This window comes from Colias croceus, chromosome Z (genome assembly GCF_905220415.1).
Source record: "Colias croceus chromosome Z, ilColCroc2.1".
Taxonomy (NCBI): domain Eukaryota; kingdom Metazoa; phylum Arthropoda; class Insecta; order Lepidoptera; family Pieridae; genus Colias; species Colias croceus.
This window is the reverse complement of record NC_059568.1, coordinates 7,161,448-7,176,106: the sequence shown is the minus strand read 5'-3', so window position 1 is coordinate 7,176,106 and position 14,659 is coordinate 7,161,448. Positions and strand designations below refer to the sequence as shown.

The window sequence follows — 14,659 nt, the reverse complement described above, 5'->3', positions numbered from 1 at the left end:
CTTTATTCATAAACATTTTTTTATAATTAGTATCCTCGTTAGCATGTTTATTGTTCTAAAAGTGAACGCAGAGCAAACATTCCTCAAGTAACCTTCGTAGCATCCTTAGTGAGCGATTAATATTAATAGGAGAGGTCGAGTGTGTGCGGCGTGCGGCGGCGGCGAGCGGCGGGCGCGAGCGGCGTGCGGAGCGTCCACTGGTTGATCGCGGGATCGCTGCGTCGCCGCTCTCGCAATACAAGTGGCGCTCAAGTTGGCGGCGGGTAAAGTTTGTGCGGCATGGTGCGAACGCCACCCGCCCCCATGCCGATCGAAGGCGCGGCGCGCGCACCACCCTACCCCCAATATATACCGCGAGTCGCACGGCCGACCCTCACAACGCAAGAGGAACGCGTGCGAACGCCCACAACGCCGCTCGCCCGGGGCGCCGCTCTTTCTCTTCTCTCTTTTTCTCTGTTCGTCTGTTTCTCGCTGATGCAGTCGCGCTGAGGCCGATGCGGGCGCCGCCATGCCGCGCTGCCTCATGGCCAAGAAGTGGAAGGTGGCTCCGGCGGGAGAGCTGGTCGATGAGTCCGACGAGGAGATCGACGTGGTCGGCGAGGGGCGCGGCCGGAGCCCCGCGCCCGCCGCCACCGCGCCGGGCCCTTCGCCGCGCGACCCAGAGCCGACGCTTCTCTACAACGGTAAGCACTTGTTACTCATGCTTACTTCGTGCCTGGCTAGAACTTTGCGCAGACCAGCGATCACCTGGAGCCAGCCGAACGTTCTCTTCTATGGATTCATGGTAAAATAAACATGCATACTGTTCTTCTTTATTATTTCTCATCTAGAAAACTTTACGTTAAAAATGCTTCTGAATGGAGTTCACCATAAAAGAAAATGTTTATATCTGAAGGTACAGTAAGTATATTAAAGAGTTTCGGGAAAATCATGTTTACGTATAGCTTAGCGACTGCCTTATTGGTTTGCGAATTTTTAATAATTTTTTCCATACATTAGAGTAGCTAAGCGCATGCGAGGTTGTATTTACGGCCATTGAACATTTTTATGAATTTTGTTTATTGATAAAGAGCAGTATCTATTATTGTATATTTTAAAAACAATCACAACGTTCAATAAAAACAACAAATCATTAGTATAATACGCATTAAGTTAAACAGAACAAACAAAACAAAATAAAAATCATAAAAGCGCAACATCCAGGACCAAACAATGATCTTTAATGCTATCAATTACATTAATTAATTAAAATATCCACTACGTTGAGCTCGTGAAATTGTTTGTACCGTTAATAAAGAATAAATTTTCTGCTTAATATCTATAATTTGTATAAAATGTTTCAATGCCAGTTCGCCGACGAACCGGTTTTCAATTAAATATAAAATATATCTGAAATAATAACAATGGTGTCTGAAATGGGCACGGTTATAAAATGAACATGCAAGTGAATTGAGCGTCATTCGAGATTCAGACCCAGACATCCTTCGCTTATAATTAATATTCAAGAGGACTTTTCATTTAACATCAATTAAATTGCCGTTACAAAAGTCTGACTCATTAATATAAAAAACAGCTTTTATTAAACAGATTTCAGTTACAAAAATAATTGAATATAATAAATTAATAAAAAAAAACATAGAAAAATAAATTAACTCTGTTCTGAACAAAGAATAAGAAAGTTGTGACTGACATCGAAACATTCCTTGAATTAAAACTTCATTCTTCAGTTTAAAATATTGAATTATTTATATTTTACTGAAAGATTTACAGAACATAACTAAACTTTTAATTTAACTATCTACATTTTATGATGACTATTCTTAGATTTTGTGCGATCCGTTAGTCGATATTAATGAGTACACACACACACAGTATTGTACTACTCACTTTCTCCAAACTTTGATGATTAGGTATTTGGTATATAATTTAAAATAGATCAAGAACATATACCACATCTTTAACATGGTTGTGTCTCTCATTGAAGAAGCTATAATATACTAGATATCGCCCGCATCTTCACTCTCTTTGTCTAAAAGTTATTATAAACAAATCTAATATATAAAAATCAATGCCACTTTTCGTTGTAATTCCATAACTCGAGAACGGCTGAACCGATTTCGATAATTCTTTTTTTATTATATTCCTTGAAGTACGAGGATGGTTCTTATGTAGAGAAAACGTTAATATGTACCACGGGCGAAGCCGGGGCGGACCGCTAGTAGTATAATAAAAAAATGATTAATAATGAAACCAAATCTAATTTTAAGATCTAAGCGTACATTGGAACATTGGACAAGCGCGTACAGACAGCGGGAAGCGACTTTTTTTAAACTATATTATAGTGATAGCGATAAAATATGATTCTGTAATTTTATAAAAGTAAAACTGTTTTAATGTTAAATTGAGCAAAGAATAACGCCACTTTTTCTAACCACACTGATAACGTCTAGTAAATGGCGTATCAGATTACGCTATCGCACTTACGGGTTTTGGGTTACGAGGTAGATTTCTGTTCATCAATACAAACCCCACTTTGATTAGTTTTTCTCGAGGAATAGATATATCTGTCCGACCTTCCTGGCAACCCAAATCAATCCTTTAATAGAACATGTAAAACATTTAAACATAATATGATAATATGTCTAAATATTATAAAATACGTGATCTTGTATTTTGCTCTTTTTAACGCCCTAAACTACCTAAGCCCTAAACATTTAACAGACTTGTGTTACATTTCATATTAGTACACGCATGCTTTAGTTGTAAGTAATTGTAGTCATAATATGAAATAAACAAATTTCATGTCACAAAGTAAAATTTTTAATTCTTATTTAGTGAGTAGTGAGTACCTACATACTGTATTAGATATTTTAACGTTTTCTTTCTACAAAAGAACGGCGGCAAAAGCTTGTTCGTACGTAGGTAACGGCGGCCTAATATAGATTTTCTTAGCGAACGTAGCGCTTCCGCAGTTGAAACTCGTAGAGCGTACCTACGTGTTTGCAGCGATGAAATAACATTATTTATTACTTTTAGGTATTATCATGGACGGTTCGTTTCTGTCTTAATTATAATGATGGTGTGAACTTTATAAACGTGTTGTTCGTCACGTGTATTATACGGTGTTTTTATAATATAATATTGAATATACATATTTTAAGTGCCTTTTCACACGTACCGGTTGCCGGGTAGCCGGCGCCGGATACCCGTTGTCAAATAAGCTTTCACATGTCGGGACATGTGAAACAACAATACAACCGGGGTTGATGCCGGCAGTATCGGCTGGCTAGAGAGCCGACAAGAACAGTCTCATTCTATAGTTTCAAAGATGGACCGCGAACAAATAATTGCAATGTGGCTTTTATATCGAAGACGAAATTATCTGCGCTGGGAAAAAAAGCCAAGAAATTATTGGGTTCATCCAATTAATATGAAAAGAGAAGCATTAGGTGCATTCTATACATTATTCCCAGATCTACGAGCACATGAAGACAGGTTTTTCAAGTACTAACGTACCTACTCTCGCAGACTGTACCTGGGCCGGATAGATAGATTACGCCGGCACATGTGAAAGCTATGTACCATGCCCATACACTTCACCACCGGGTAGCCGGCGCCGGCTATCCGGCAGCCGGGTAGTGTGAAAAGGCACTTACAGTATAGGTAATGAAATAATGAATCGTAATTTTTACCTCACTCTTTACTTTTTCCCAAATTCATTTACCATTATTCCTGATCATTTGAGTACCAACAATACAAATTGTTAAGCCATTGATAAAATGAACGTTATCAATAGCACTTCGTTAATACATTTTCATTGTTCATTAATACTCATGAAATTTTATAGGTATGTGCAAAAAATAAAAACTTGAAAACAGTATTGCAACATGTTACGCTCGTTCGTAAATCCTGTCGGCTTTGACCGAATATTCCTCGCGCTATCATGTCGAATTCTCCAAGGCTTAGTTCTCGAATTTCCCAAGCGTGCGCCATTAACAGCCTCATAGCACGTCGAGCGTACATGTTGAACTTTTGAACGATTTCCAGGCAAGTAATTCACTACAATTGTATTTGTACTAGTCGTATTGTTCGCAGCACCCATTCGTTAAATGTCCCACCCGTCTCCTGAACGGACATAATGGAAGTAGTGTCCCAGAAAAGCGGATTACTACATGGCAAGCAAGCTGCTAAAATACACTCAGCAAATATGGCATATGTAATCTCATTAAACGGGAATTTTACTATGCATTAACCATTGTTTAATACAAAATTCAAATCGGAACGGTTTGACTGGCGACTTAATGGATTTTCAATGCTATATAATTATTGATAATTTAATTCGGATACTGGAGTTAGTTATTAACATAACATTTTGAGAAATTAGATCCGCAAATACAAGCTATTTTCCTGTGATGTTTTATCATAATAATAAAAACAAGTGAAGCACAATCAACGCTGTATGTACAATAAACTTCAAAATGACTAAAGTTAACACAAAAAATAGAATTAACTGGAAAAGGGTAAATCATCCATTGAACCTGAACAAAGAGAGAAATATCGCTGTAGCAAACAACAAATACAATCCACTGATCAAAATTTTTTAAACAAAAGACCTTTCTAAATCGAGAAATACCAAAAATATCATAATTTTATCCATTGTTAACTCTCGATATCCGATGAATGCACCTTTTTTAAATAAATATTGTATCACATCACTTTTACGACAAAGGTATATTTACATTTGGTAAATAAAAAATCTATTCCCATTGAAATTCAGAGTGCTAAATGGAATGTTAAAAATGAATCATTTATCAGTCCATTGCGTACAGATCGGATCGGATCGCATCGGATGTTCGTTTAATAGAAAATATATTTATAAACACCATAAGAAGAGCATCATTAATTTTTGTTCAAAATTAATAAGTCTTAATGGAAATATAAATCTACGATTACAGTTTTTAGTACCTACAAATATCCTATAAATGTTGTCTGTGCGTAAATAAAGTATATCATGCAAGTAATTACCCATAACCTTCTAAATATGCACTTGGCTTATTAATACAACAGGTAATCGATGATAATAATCACACACTAGAGCTTTTAATTTCACGATAACGTTTTGACGTTTGTCCTTTAATCGTACTGTTATACGGTTTATACTGTTATTAATTTCTGTAAAAGAGTATTCGCTTATCATACAAGTACGATCGAGCGTAACTACCCTCCGGTGTCAACTAGAAGCCCTACAAGATCATCCGTTTAACGATTTCTATTAGACTTTAGGGTGATACTATTTTATGCAACAAGTAGGAAAGCCATTGAATAACGCATGCCTTTTAAATTAATTGTTCAACGGCATGGGACAATACGAAAGATACTTACACTGAGAATTTTATATAGTAGGTTCCTACGTTTCCCTTGGTACATTGAATTTCGGGTGTAATTTTTTGTGTATTAACAAATTTTAAATGAACATTTAGAAAATTAAAACATTTCTTCTGAAGATAGTAACTTTTATTTCAGGTTATTAAACACAACGTTCTTAAAATGTTGAGGCAAACAAACTCTTATTTGCAAGGATGTTACGTACAAATGTGTATGACCAAGCATCTTTACGGTGGATCCATAAAGCTTTGTGGCGAGGTTATCGTCTTTGACATGCCTTTATTCTACGTTAAAGGTATTTTAAGTGACCCAAATACTCGACTCCTGGTTATATATCTATGTGAGGCAGTGATACCTTATACCTAAGTAAGAACCTAGTTCAATCTGAGCACATGTGAAAAAGGATTTCTCGTTAAAATTAACATAATAGACGTGTAGAGCTATAATCGAAATCTGTAGAGGCAATACGACCGCACCATTTTGGTAACGATTAACTGCTATTATTATTAATTTGCGGTCAGTGCACTACCACCTGCACTAATTGTCCATCGTTAAAGCGTAATTGCTAGTATAGAGCTTTTGAAGATAAATATTTTATGTAGACCTTGACGTAAATGTAGCAGTCTTATTTTGTGATATAGAATATTTACCGAGATTTTATCGTTTTTAAAGTCATATTTAATTATAACTAAACATTTTAGGAAATAATAGAAATGTTGTATGGGTATTAATGGTATTATAAAGATATACTAATTCTTAATGTAATGCTAGCCATTTGGGTTAGATTAGGTGGATACTGTGACCACATCATATAAGCCGAGCGAAGTGAGTGTGCTGAGGCAGCGGCCAGCTAGTGCCAAACCGAATTCTGCTGTAATATTTTACTTGTTTAAGTTTCTTTTCGCTATTTTCAACATACCAAAATTACTTTAAATAACGGCTGATTTAAATCATAGCTATACAACACAAAAAAATAAGAGACCTACTTCACTGTACTTTCCCACCTTTTACTTATTCTTAGTAAAATTTACAAAGGCATCATAGGATACATTTTGTATTTATTTTTTAATTTGGTTAAATCCTGTATATATAGGGCGTGTACGCTGCTAAGGTGCAATGCAAAAAAAAGAGTGACTTTCACATTTTTAATATATAATTGAAATTAAATTTACATCCATACTAATATTATAAATGCGAAAGTAACTCTGTCTGTCTGTCTGTCTGTTACTCAATCACGCCTTAACTACTGAACCAATTCCACGGGAACGGGAACTATGCGGGTTTTTCTTTGACTGCGCGCGCGAAGCTGCGGGTGGAAAGCTAGTTTTTAATATATAATTGAAATTAAATTTACATAATATTGCGTTAGCATGTTGGTCACAGACCGTACATTGTTGGACTTCAATTTCGGTTTATCCTAACAAGTTTTGAACAGCAAATGCGGCACTTTGGAACTATGACGAAGTGGAAGCAAACTTGAAGTGAATATAGTTGCTTATGCAAGTTATGAAATTGCATCTCTTAACTTTTATATTGTAAGAATTGTACGAGCAAATACGTTCAAGTTCTTTAATTTTTTATTCTCTTCTATAAGAAATTGGAAAGCACTTAAAAGCAATCTATAAAGGAAGTTTCCAATGGCACTGTTCTCACTGAAAGTTTTCCTGTGTCCAAGTATATAACAATGTAATAAAAGGGAAAAATTGTTGTTGTAAATAACATACAATTCTAGTAAAGTACCTTTCTGTTTCAGTCTCTGAGCCAATGGCATAAATCACTAAAATAATCCTCTTCTATTTTCACTTCTTATATTATATTTAATTGCTCTCCTACCAATATAAAAATTATAAATTATCACAACCTCTATTCTATATGTATTATTATATTGTACGGAAACCAATAATAAAACTTTAATAGAAACTACAGACAGGATATTGCGGCCAAATAGTCGTTTAATGAAAAGGTTTCCAATTTTAATAAGACAAAAATATAATATACCTAATCTATTTAGTGGGAGTCGAGCATGCACACATTGGGCCACGCTCGCACCGGGGAAGTTACCACACCCTCACAGAATATCGGCGTTATAGTGGCATTGCCGCGTTTCGTTCGGTGAGTGAGGGGTCCGGAGGCCCACTCCCTACCTTTCCTTTTCCTTTCCCATCCTTTTTTCCCATCCCTTTCCCTCCCATTTCCCACCCATTACCCATTCATCTCCCATCCCTCTCCTATAATGTCCACCTTCCATCCCTATTATGATCTTTTAGTAATTATGAAAGCGGTTTTATCAGGTAGAATACCCCAGGAGGGTACCAGCAATGCAGGAGAATCCCTCCCCCATCCTTTGAGATGGGGCAGCCCGTCGTATTCTGGGGCGGGCATAAATCCGCAACCAAGCCCTTATAACAATAAAAATAACAGACATACTATACCATCTTCGCATGTCACGCATTCCGTGGATTTTTGTAACATAAGAGGGCTTCACTCAAACCTCAATGCCGTACATCATCACCTCGAGACGGTCAATCCAGCTCTGCTGTTTCTCACAGAAACCCAGATTTCTACCCCACTGGACACGTCGTACCTTACTTATCCTGGCTTTAATCTCGAACACTCGTTTGTTCCACATGCCGGCGTATGCGTGTACGTAAGGGCGGACATCTGCTGTCGTCGTCTAACAGTTTCTGGGGATACTGGTCTCTCTGTCATTTGGCTGCATGTCGATTCCAAGGACCGTCCACGTATATATGCATGTCTTTATAGACCTCACAGTGGAAACAGTGGAACTGATCAGCTCTTTGAGCACGTTCAATCGATGGCTGACGAAGTATTACATCAGTTTCCTTCTGCAGAACTTATTCTATTAGGTGACTTCAATGCTCATCACGCAGATTGGCTTGGTTCTCGGACAACCGACTACGCAGGAAGAGTTGTGTACAATTTCGCCATAGCCTATGGTCTGACGCAGCTGGTCTCCTCGCCAACGCGAATACCGGATGTGGATGGCCATCTTCCCTCTCTGCTGGATCTGCTCCTAACTACACACCCCGATAATTATCAGGTGACGGTTGTCGCCCCATTGGGGTCGTCCGACCATTGCCTGATCAGAAGTGTGGTGCCTCTCGAACGTGCAAAACGGCCGGAACAGGCATCTTGTCGTCGAGTTTGGCATTACAAATCTGCAGATTGGGAGGGAATGCGACTATTCTATGCATCCTACCCTTGGGGTGGAGTCTGCTTTTCTGATGATGATCCTAGTACCTGTGCAGACGCTGTCACCGATGTGTTATTGCAGGGTATGGAACTTTTCATTCCATCCTCTGTAGTACCCGTCGGCGGCAAGTCCAAGCCATGGTTTGTTCGTTCTTGCATTAAGGCGTCTCGCCGCAAGCAAGAACAGTTCCAAGCCTGGGCTAATGCATTGGCTACTCACGATCCTAACGTAAAAACCTTAAAAAAGCAGTATAACTCCGCCTCTAGGGCCTATAAAAGAGAAATCTCCGCAGCGAAGGCTGCCTATATTGAAAAGATAGGTCATAGACTTGCACAACTCCCATCAGGAACTCGAGCATTCTGGTCTTTGTCAAAGGCAATCCAAGGAAACTTCAGTAAGTCATCATTTCCACCTTTACGCAGGGACGACGACACTCTGGCTCATTCCGCCAAAGATAAGGCTGATCTCCTAGGCGCAATCTTTGCACGTTACTCCACACTGGATGATGGGGGAACAACACCGCCTTCGTTACCGTGTAAACAAAGCTCAATGCCGGATATCCGGTTTACGCAACGAGCTGTTCGAAAGGCACTCAGTAACCTTGACACGTCCAAGTCGAGTGGGCCGGATGCAATCCCTGCAGTTGTACTCAAAACGTGTGCCCCTGAGCTTACACCAGTTATAACGCGCCTGTTTCGACATTCCTACCTAAAAGCCGTGGTGCCGCAGTCATGGAAAATGGCTTTTGTTCACCCGATCCCTAAGAAGGGCGATAGATCGGATCCATCAAACTACAGACCTATAGCTATAACCTCCTTACTCTCCAAAATAATGGAAGGCATTATCAACAGCCAGCTCTTGGGTTATTTAGAGAAAAACCAGCTATTGAGTGATCGTCAATATGGTTTTCGCCACGGTCGTTCAGCCAGTGATCTCTTAATCTATCTAACCCATAAATGGGCGGAAGCTGTCGAGAGTAAGGGGGAGGCGTTGGCTGTAAGTTTAGACATCGCCAAAGCTTTTGATCGGGTTTGGCATAAGGCGCTCATTTCCAAACTGCCATCCTACGGACTTCCTTCAGGACTTTGTGATTGGGTTACCAGCTTCCTTTCAGGCAGAAGTATACAAGTCGTTATCGACGGTTTCCGCTCTGCCTCTTTACCCCTTAATGCTGGTGTCCCTCAAGGCTGTGTGCTATCCCCCACTCTGTTCCTCCTGCACATTAACGACATGTTACAAATATGTAATATACACTGTTATGCGGATGACAGTACGGGGGATGCCTTTTACTCCGGCCACTCACAAGTCTCTAGGGCATATGTGGAGGAATGTCGAAATGGGCTTGTAGATACTATAGAAACTTCGTTAGATCAAGTTTCTGAATGGGGTAGACTCAATTTGGTGGAATTCAATCCAAAAAAAACGCAAGTCTGCGTGTTTTCCACTAAGAAGTCCCCATTCCTAGTTTCACCTCGGTTTCAGAACACTCCTCTTAATATCTCACCGAGCATTGGAATCCTAGGCGTCCAAATATCGAGTGACGTTCAATTTCGAGTTCATTTAGAAGATAAAGCTAAACTAGCTTCAAAAAAGTTGGGTGTACTAAGCAGATCGAGGAAGTATTTCAAATCAGCTCATCTACTCCTTTTGTACAAGGCACAGGTTCGTCCACACCTGGAATATTGCTCTCATCTGTTTGCGGGCGCCCCTCAATACCAACTTCTTCCTTTGGACCGAATTGAACGTCGGGCAACTCGAATCATTGACGACCCAAAAATCTCCAATAAGCTCGATCCGCTCTCGCTTAGAAGAGATATCGCATCACTCTGTATTTTCTACAGAATCTATTACGGGGAGTGTTCTGAGGAACTTTTTGGTCTAATCCCACCCGCCCAATTTCATTATCGCACTTCCCGACAGAAAAATAAGTTCCACCCTCACCACCTCGACTGCTGGCGGAGTTCCACAGTTCGTTTTACGCGAAATTTTCTCCCGCGAACTGTAAAACTATGGAACGACCTACCACCTACAGTATTCCCCAATTCTTATAACATGGAGACCTTCAAAAAGAGCACTTATAAATACCTAAAAAACCGGCTGCTAGCTAAGGATTCTCCAAGTTATCCCTAACAATTTCCCTCTTTTATATCCTTCCCCTTTCCTGAGGACAGCAACACATCCACTTCCCAGTGGAGTGGATGCTTATGGGCGGCGCGTATCGCTTAACACCAGGCGACGCGTCTGCTCGTTTGCTATCCCATAACATAAAAAAAAAAAAAAAAAAAAAAAAAAAAATCTGTCTATTTCGATTTCAAGGTGTGTTTTTTAATAAGGTATAGGATGAATTAAAATATAAAAGTCATCCATCCATCCATCCATTCAGCCCGGATAAGTCCACTGTTGGACGTAGGCCTACCCCATACTGTGCCACAGTTGCCGATCTTTGGCTTTGCTTAACCATCTGCGCCCAGCTGTCTTAACTATATCATCCGTCCATCTAGTGGGAGGGCGTCCAACAGTGCGCCGTCCGGTTCTTGGTCGTCATTCAAAGACCTGTATTCCCCAACGAGCATCGGTCCTGCGGGCTATGTGGCCTGCCCACTGCCATTTTAGTTTGGAGATTCTGAGAGCAATGTCAGTTACCTTCGTTCGTCTGCGAATTTCCGTATTGCGGATCTTGTCGCGCAGCGAAATTCCGAGCATTGCTCTCTCCATAGCTCGTTGGGTCACTCTTAATTTATTTATCAGGCCCTTTGTAAACGACCATGTCTCTGCGCCATATGTTATAACTGGCAACACACACTGGTTGTATACTTTTGTTTTTAGGCATTGCGGTATGTTTGACGAGAAGATCGTGCGTAGCTTCCCGTAAGCTGCCCATCCTAGTTGGATTCGGCGGTTTATCTCCTTCTCGAAATTGGATTTACCTAGCTGGATCGTTTGTCCCAGGTATATATATTCCTTGACAATTTCGAGTTCACAGCATCCCAGAGAGACAGGTTTAGCTTCGATGTGGGCATTGAACATAATCTTTGTTTTATCCATATTCATCTTTAGGCCTACCTGTTGAGATACTTTATGGAGGTCTTCTAGCATTTTCTTCAGGTCATCAAGAGATTCCGCCATGAGAACTATATCGTCTGCAAACCGAAGATGAGAGAGATATCGCCCATTGATGTTTATCCCTGATTCTTTCCAATCCAGAAGCTTGAAGATGTCTTCTAAGGTGGCAGTGAAGAGCTTGGGTGAGATCACGTCTCCTTGTCGTACGCCTTTTCGTATAGGGATTGATTTTGTGTTCTGGTCTTGGAGACGGACTGTCATATTGGCCTTGTTATATAATCCTCTCAGTACTTCGATATACCTACTATCTATTCTGCATCGTTGAAGAGCCTGAAGTACAGCCCAGGTTTCCACCGAATCAAACGCTTTCTCGTAGTCCACGAATGCTAAACAGAGCGGCAGATTATACTCTTCGTACTTCTGTATAATCTGCCGCAGCGTGTGGATATGATCCATGGTACTAAATGATTTGCGGAAACCGGCTTGCTCGGGAGGCTGGGAGTCATCCAATTTTCGTGTTATGCGGTTTGTCAAAATTCTGGAAAAAAGCTTGTATATGTGGCTCAAAAGTGAGATAGGTCTATAATTTTTTAGGAGTGTCTTATCACCCTTCTTGAAAAACAAAACCACTACGCTTTTGCTCCACGACTCTGGTGGGGTAGCGTTCAGGATAACGGAATTAAATAACCTTTGTAGGACTTGTAGTATTGGTTTTCCACCAGATTTAAGTAGTTCAGTTGTAATACCGTCTTCCCCTGGGGCTTTGTTGTTTTTCATTTGTTTGAGAGCTGATCTAATTTCATACAAGCTAACATCTGGGATATCATCGGTATGATGGCGAGTAAGCTTGGCTCTTTTATCTTTTTCATTCGTTGGTGGCTGGACCTGTGAAGCATATAGATTGCTGTAATACCTTTCGATTACTCCTAGCATCTCTGACTTGGACGAGACAAGAACATTGCTTTCGGTCTTCAGCTGAGTCATCTGGCTATGTCCGATGCGGAGATCCCTTGCAAATACTTTGGAGCCTTTATTTCGCTCAATTGTATCTTGTATGTGGATCGTGTTAGCTTTCCTAATATCATATCTCAGTGACTTGGAGATCTGCTTGTTAAGTTGTGAGTAATGTTCTTTGTCCGTCGACGTTTGTAACCTCATTTGGCGACGTTCTTCCATGAGTTTTAGAGTTGCTTCCGAGATCTTCTGGTTTTTAGTTTTGCGGGGCGCCTTGAAATGCGTCAAACCAGCTGAATATATAGTTTTTACTATGGAGTCATTTAGGTCGTCGACAGAATCAAGGTCTTGTAGCGCTTCGAATTTATTATGAAGTTCGAGCTGAAAGCTTTCTTGTTTTTGGAAACTTGGATTTAAACGACGAAAAGTGGGTCTGACTAGTTGCGATCTTTCCATCCGAACATTGATATTTAACGTTCCTCTAACCAAACGATGATCGCTACCAGTTTTAAGCCTACTAATCACTGAGACGTTGTTAAATATATGTCGTTTGGTGTAAAGAATAAAATCAATTTCGTTCTTAATAGATCCGTCTGGACTAATCCAGGTCCACTTTCGTTGCTTCGGTTTTTTAAAGAATGAGTTCATCAGGTACAGGCCCTCTCTCTCCATAAAATCCAAAAGCATTTGTCCTCTGGGGTTCCTGACTCCCGTTCCAAAAAGTCCAATCCTTGTCTCGCCTGCATTCTTTGTGCCCACTTTCGCATTGAAATCGCCCATGATCACAGTATAATGTGTTTTAGCAAATTTAATGGCTTTAGCGATATCTTCATACATGGATTCTACTTCTTCATCTGGATAAGCTGTCGTCGGTGCATATACTTGTATTACTTTCAGGGAATACCGTTTGGTCATTTTGAGTGTAAGATATGCTACCCTAGCCGACACGCTTCCTATCTCAGAAATATTGTTTGCAAGCGACTTATTAACAAGGAATCCAATCCCTCCTTGGGACTTTTGGTCACCCTCACGATGGTAGAATAAGTTTCCAGATTTAAGAATCAATGTGTCCTCTCCCTCTCTTCGGACCTCCGACAATCCAATAATATCCCATTTCAAACCGCTTATATAAAAGTACTTATGTAAATTTAAAAAATGTGTAACCTAAATTTTAATCACGTTGCAAAATTGGGATCTAATTTGCTTCCGTGCCCGTAAATTATTAACGTGTTTAATATTAGGTAGGCGCGTTCATATCAGTCTGTTCTGCGGTCAATTTGTTGGAAAATGTAATATAATATGATAGCCGTTGTAATTGGGATCGTGAGTTGTGCTCGCCAGCTCACGGTCCCAATTACCGCTTCTGTTGAAATTTTATCAGCCCTCCCTTCGTTATAAGCATATTGTAATTTGTAGTCACGGCGTATTGCACGTGTTGGGCAATTATAGTCTCTTAGCTGTCAGGTTAAATAGACACAATTGAATGCAGACGAAACGTATTGCATATACATTATACAGGTACATCGAATTGATATTGTCTCATTAGTATTTGATCCCTTCCGCCGCTTTGTCTGTGTTCGGCCCCTTCATCTATATGTCTATAATAATGCTATAACCCTTTAGGTTTTGATGTTGGAGATTAAATGAACACTACGCATAAGTGTACATAAACATGTATCGAGCATATTGATAAATAACTGAAGCATTTATTCGTATATCTGAAAATGAGGACATATAATAAAATGGGGAACATATTGAAAAGTAAACGAAGGCGGCACTTTAGTGAGAATTGTTTGTGCTAAACCCATTTTCCTTATGTCCTGAAATTTATTGCCACGAGCAGATGTTGCTAAGCTGTCTCCCTCTCGCTTACACATTTTGTTTTCAGGAGCGCCTTACGTAAATATACTTACGTTGCTTTTGTTGATGTGGCACTATTTGGGCAGAGGTGGGACATGTCCTCACAATTTTTTGTATGTTAGCCGATGAATTATACTTTATAGGTATTTATAAAAGCCGGTCTGAATTTGTAATTATAAAGAA

General features: G+C 39.8%; 1 protein-coding gene across 2 annotated transcripts in view; it reads left to right on the top strand.

The window, feature by feature from the left end:
- Positions 1–407: 407 nt before the first annotated feature.
- Positions 408–14,659, top strand: part of LOC123705057 (transcriptional repressor scratch 2-like) — a 38,197-nt gene continuing 23,945 nt past the window's right edge. The window contains exon 1 of one of the 2 annotated variants that reach the window (XM_045653626.1): positions 408–683. In XM_045653626.1, the coding sequence (XP_045509582.1) occupies positions 509–683 (175 nt within the window). In that variant the 5' untranslated portion in view covers positions 408–508. The remainder of the gene's footprint in view (positions 684–14,659) is intronic. The other variant, XM_045653627.1, reaches the window with a different exon arrangement.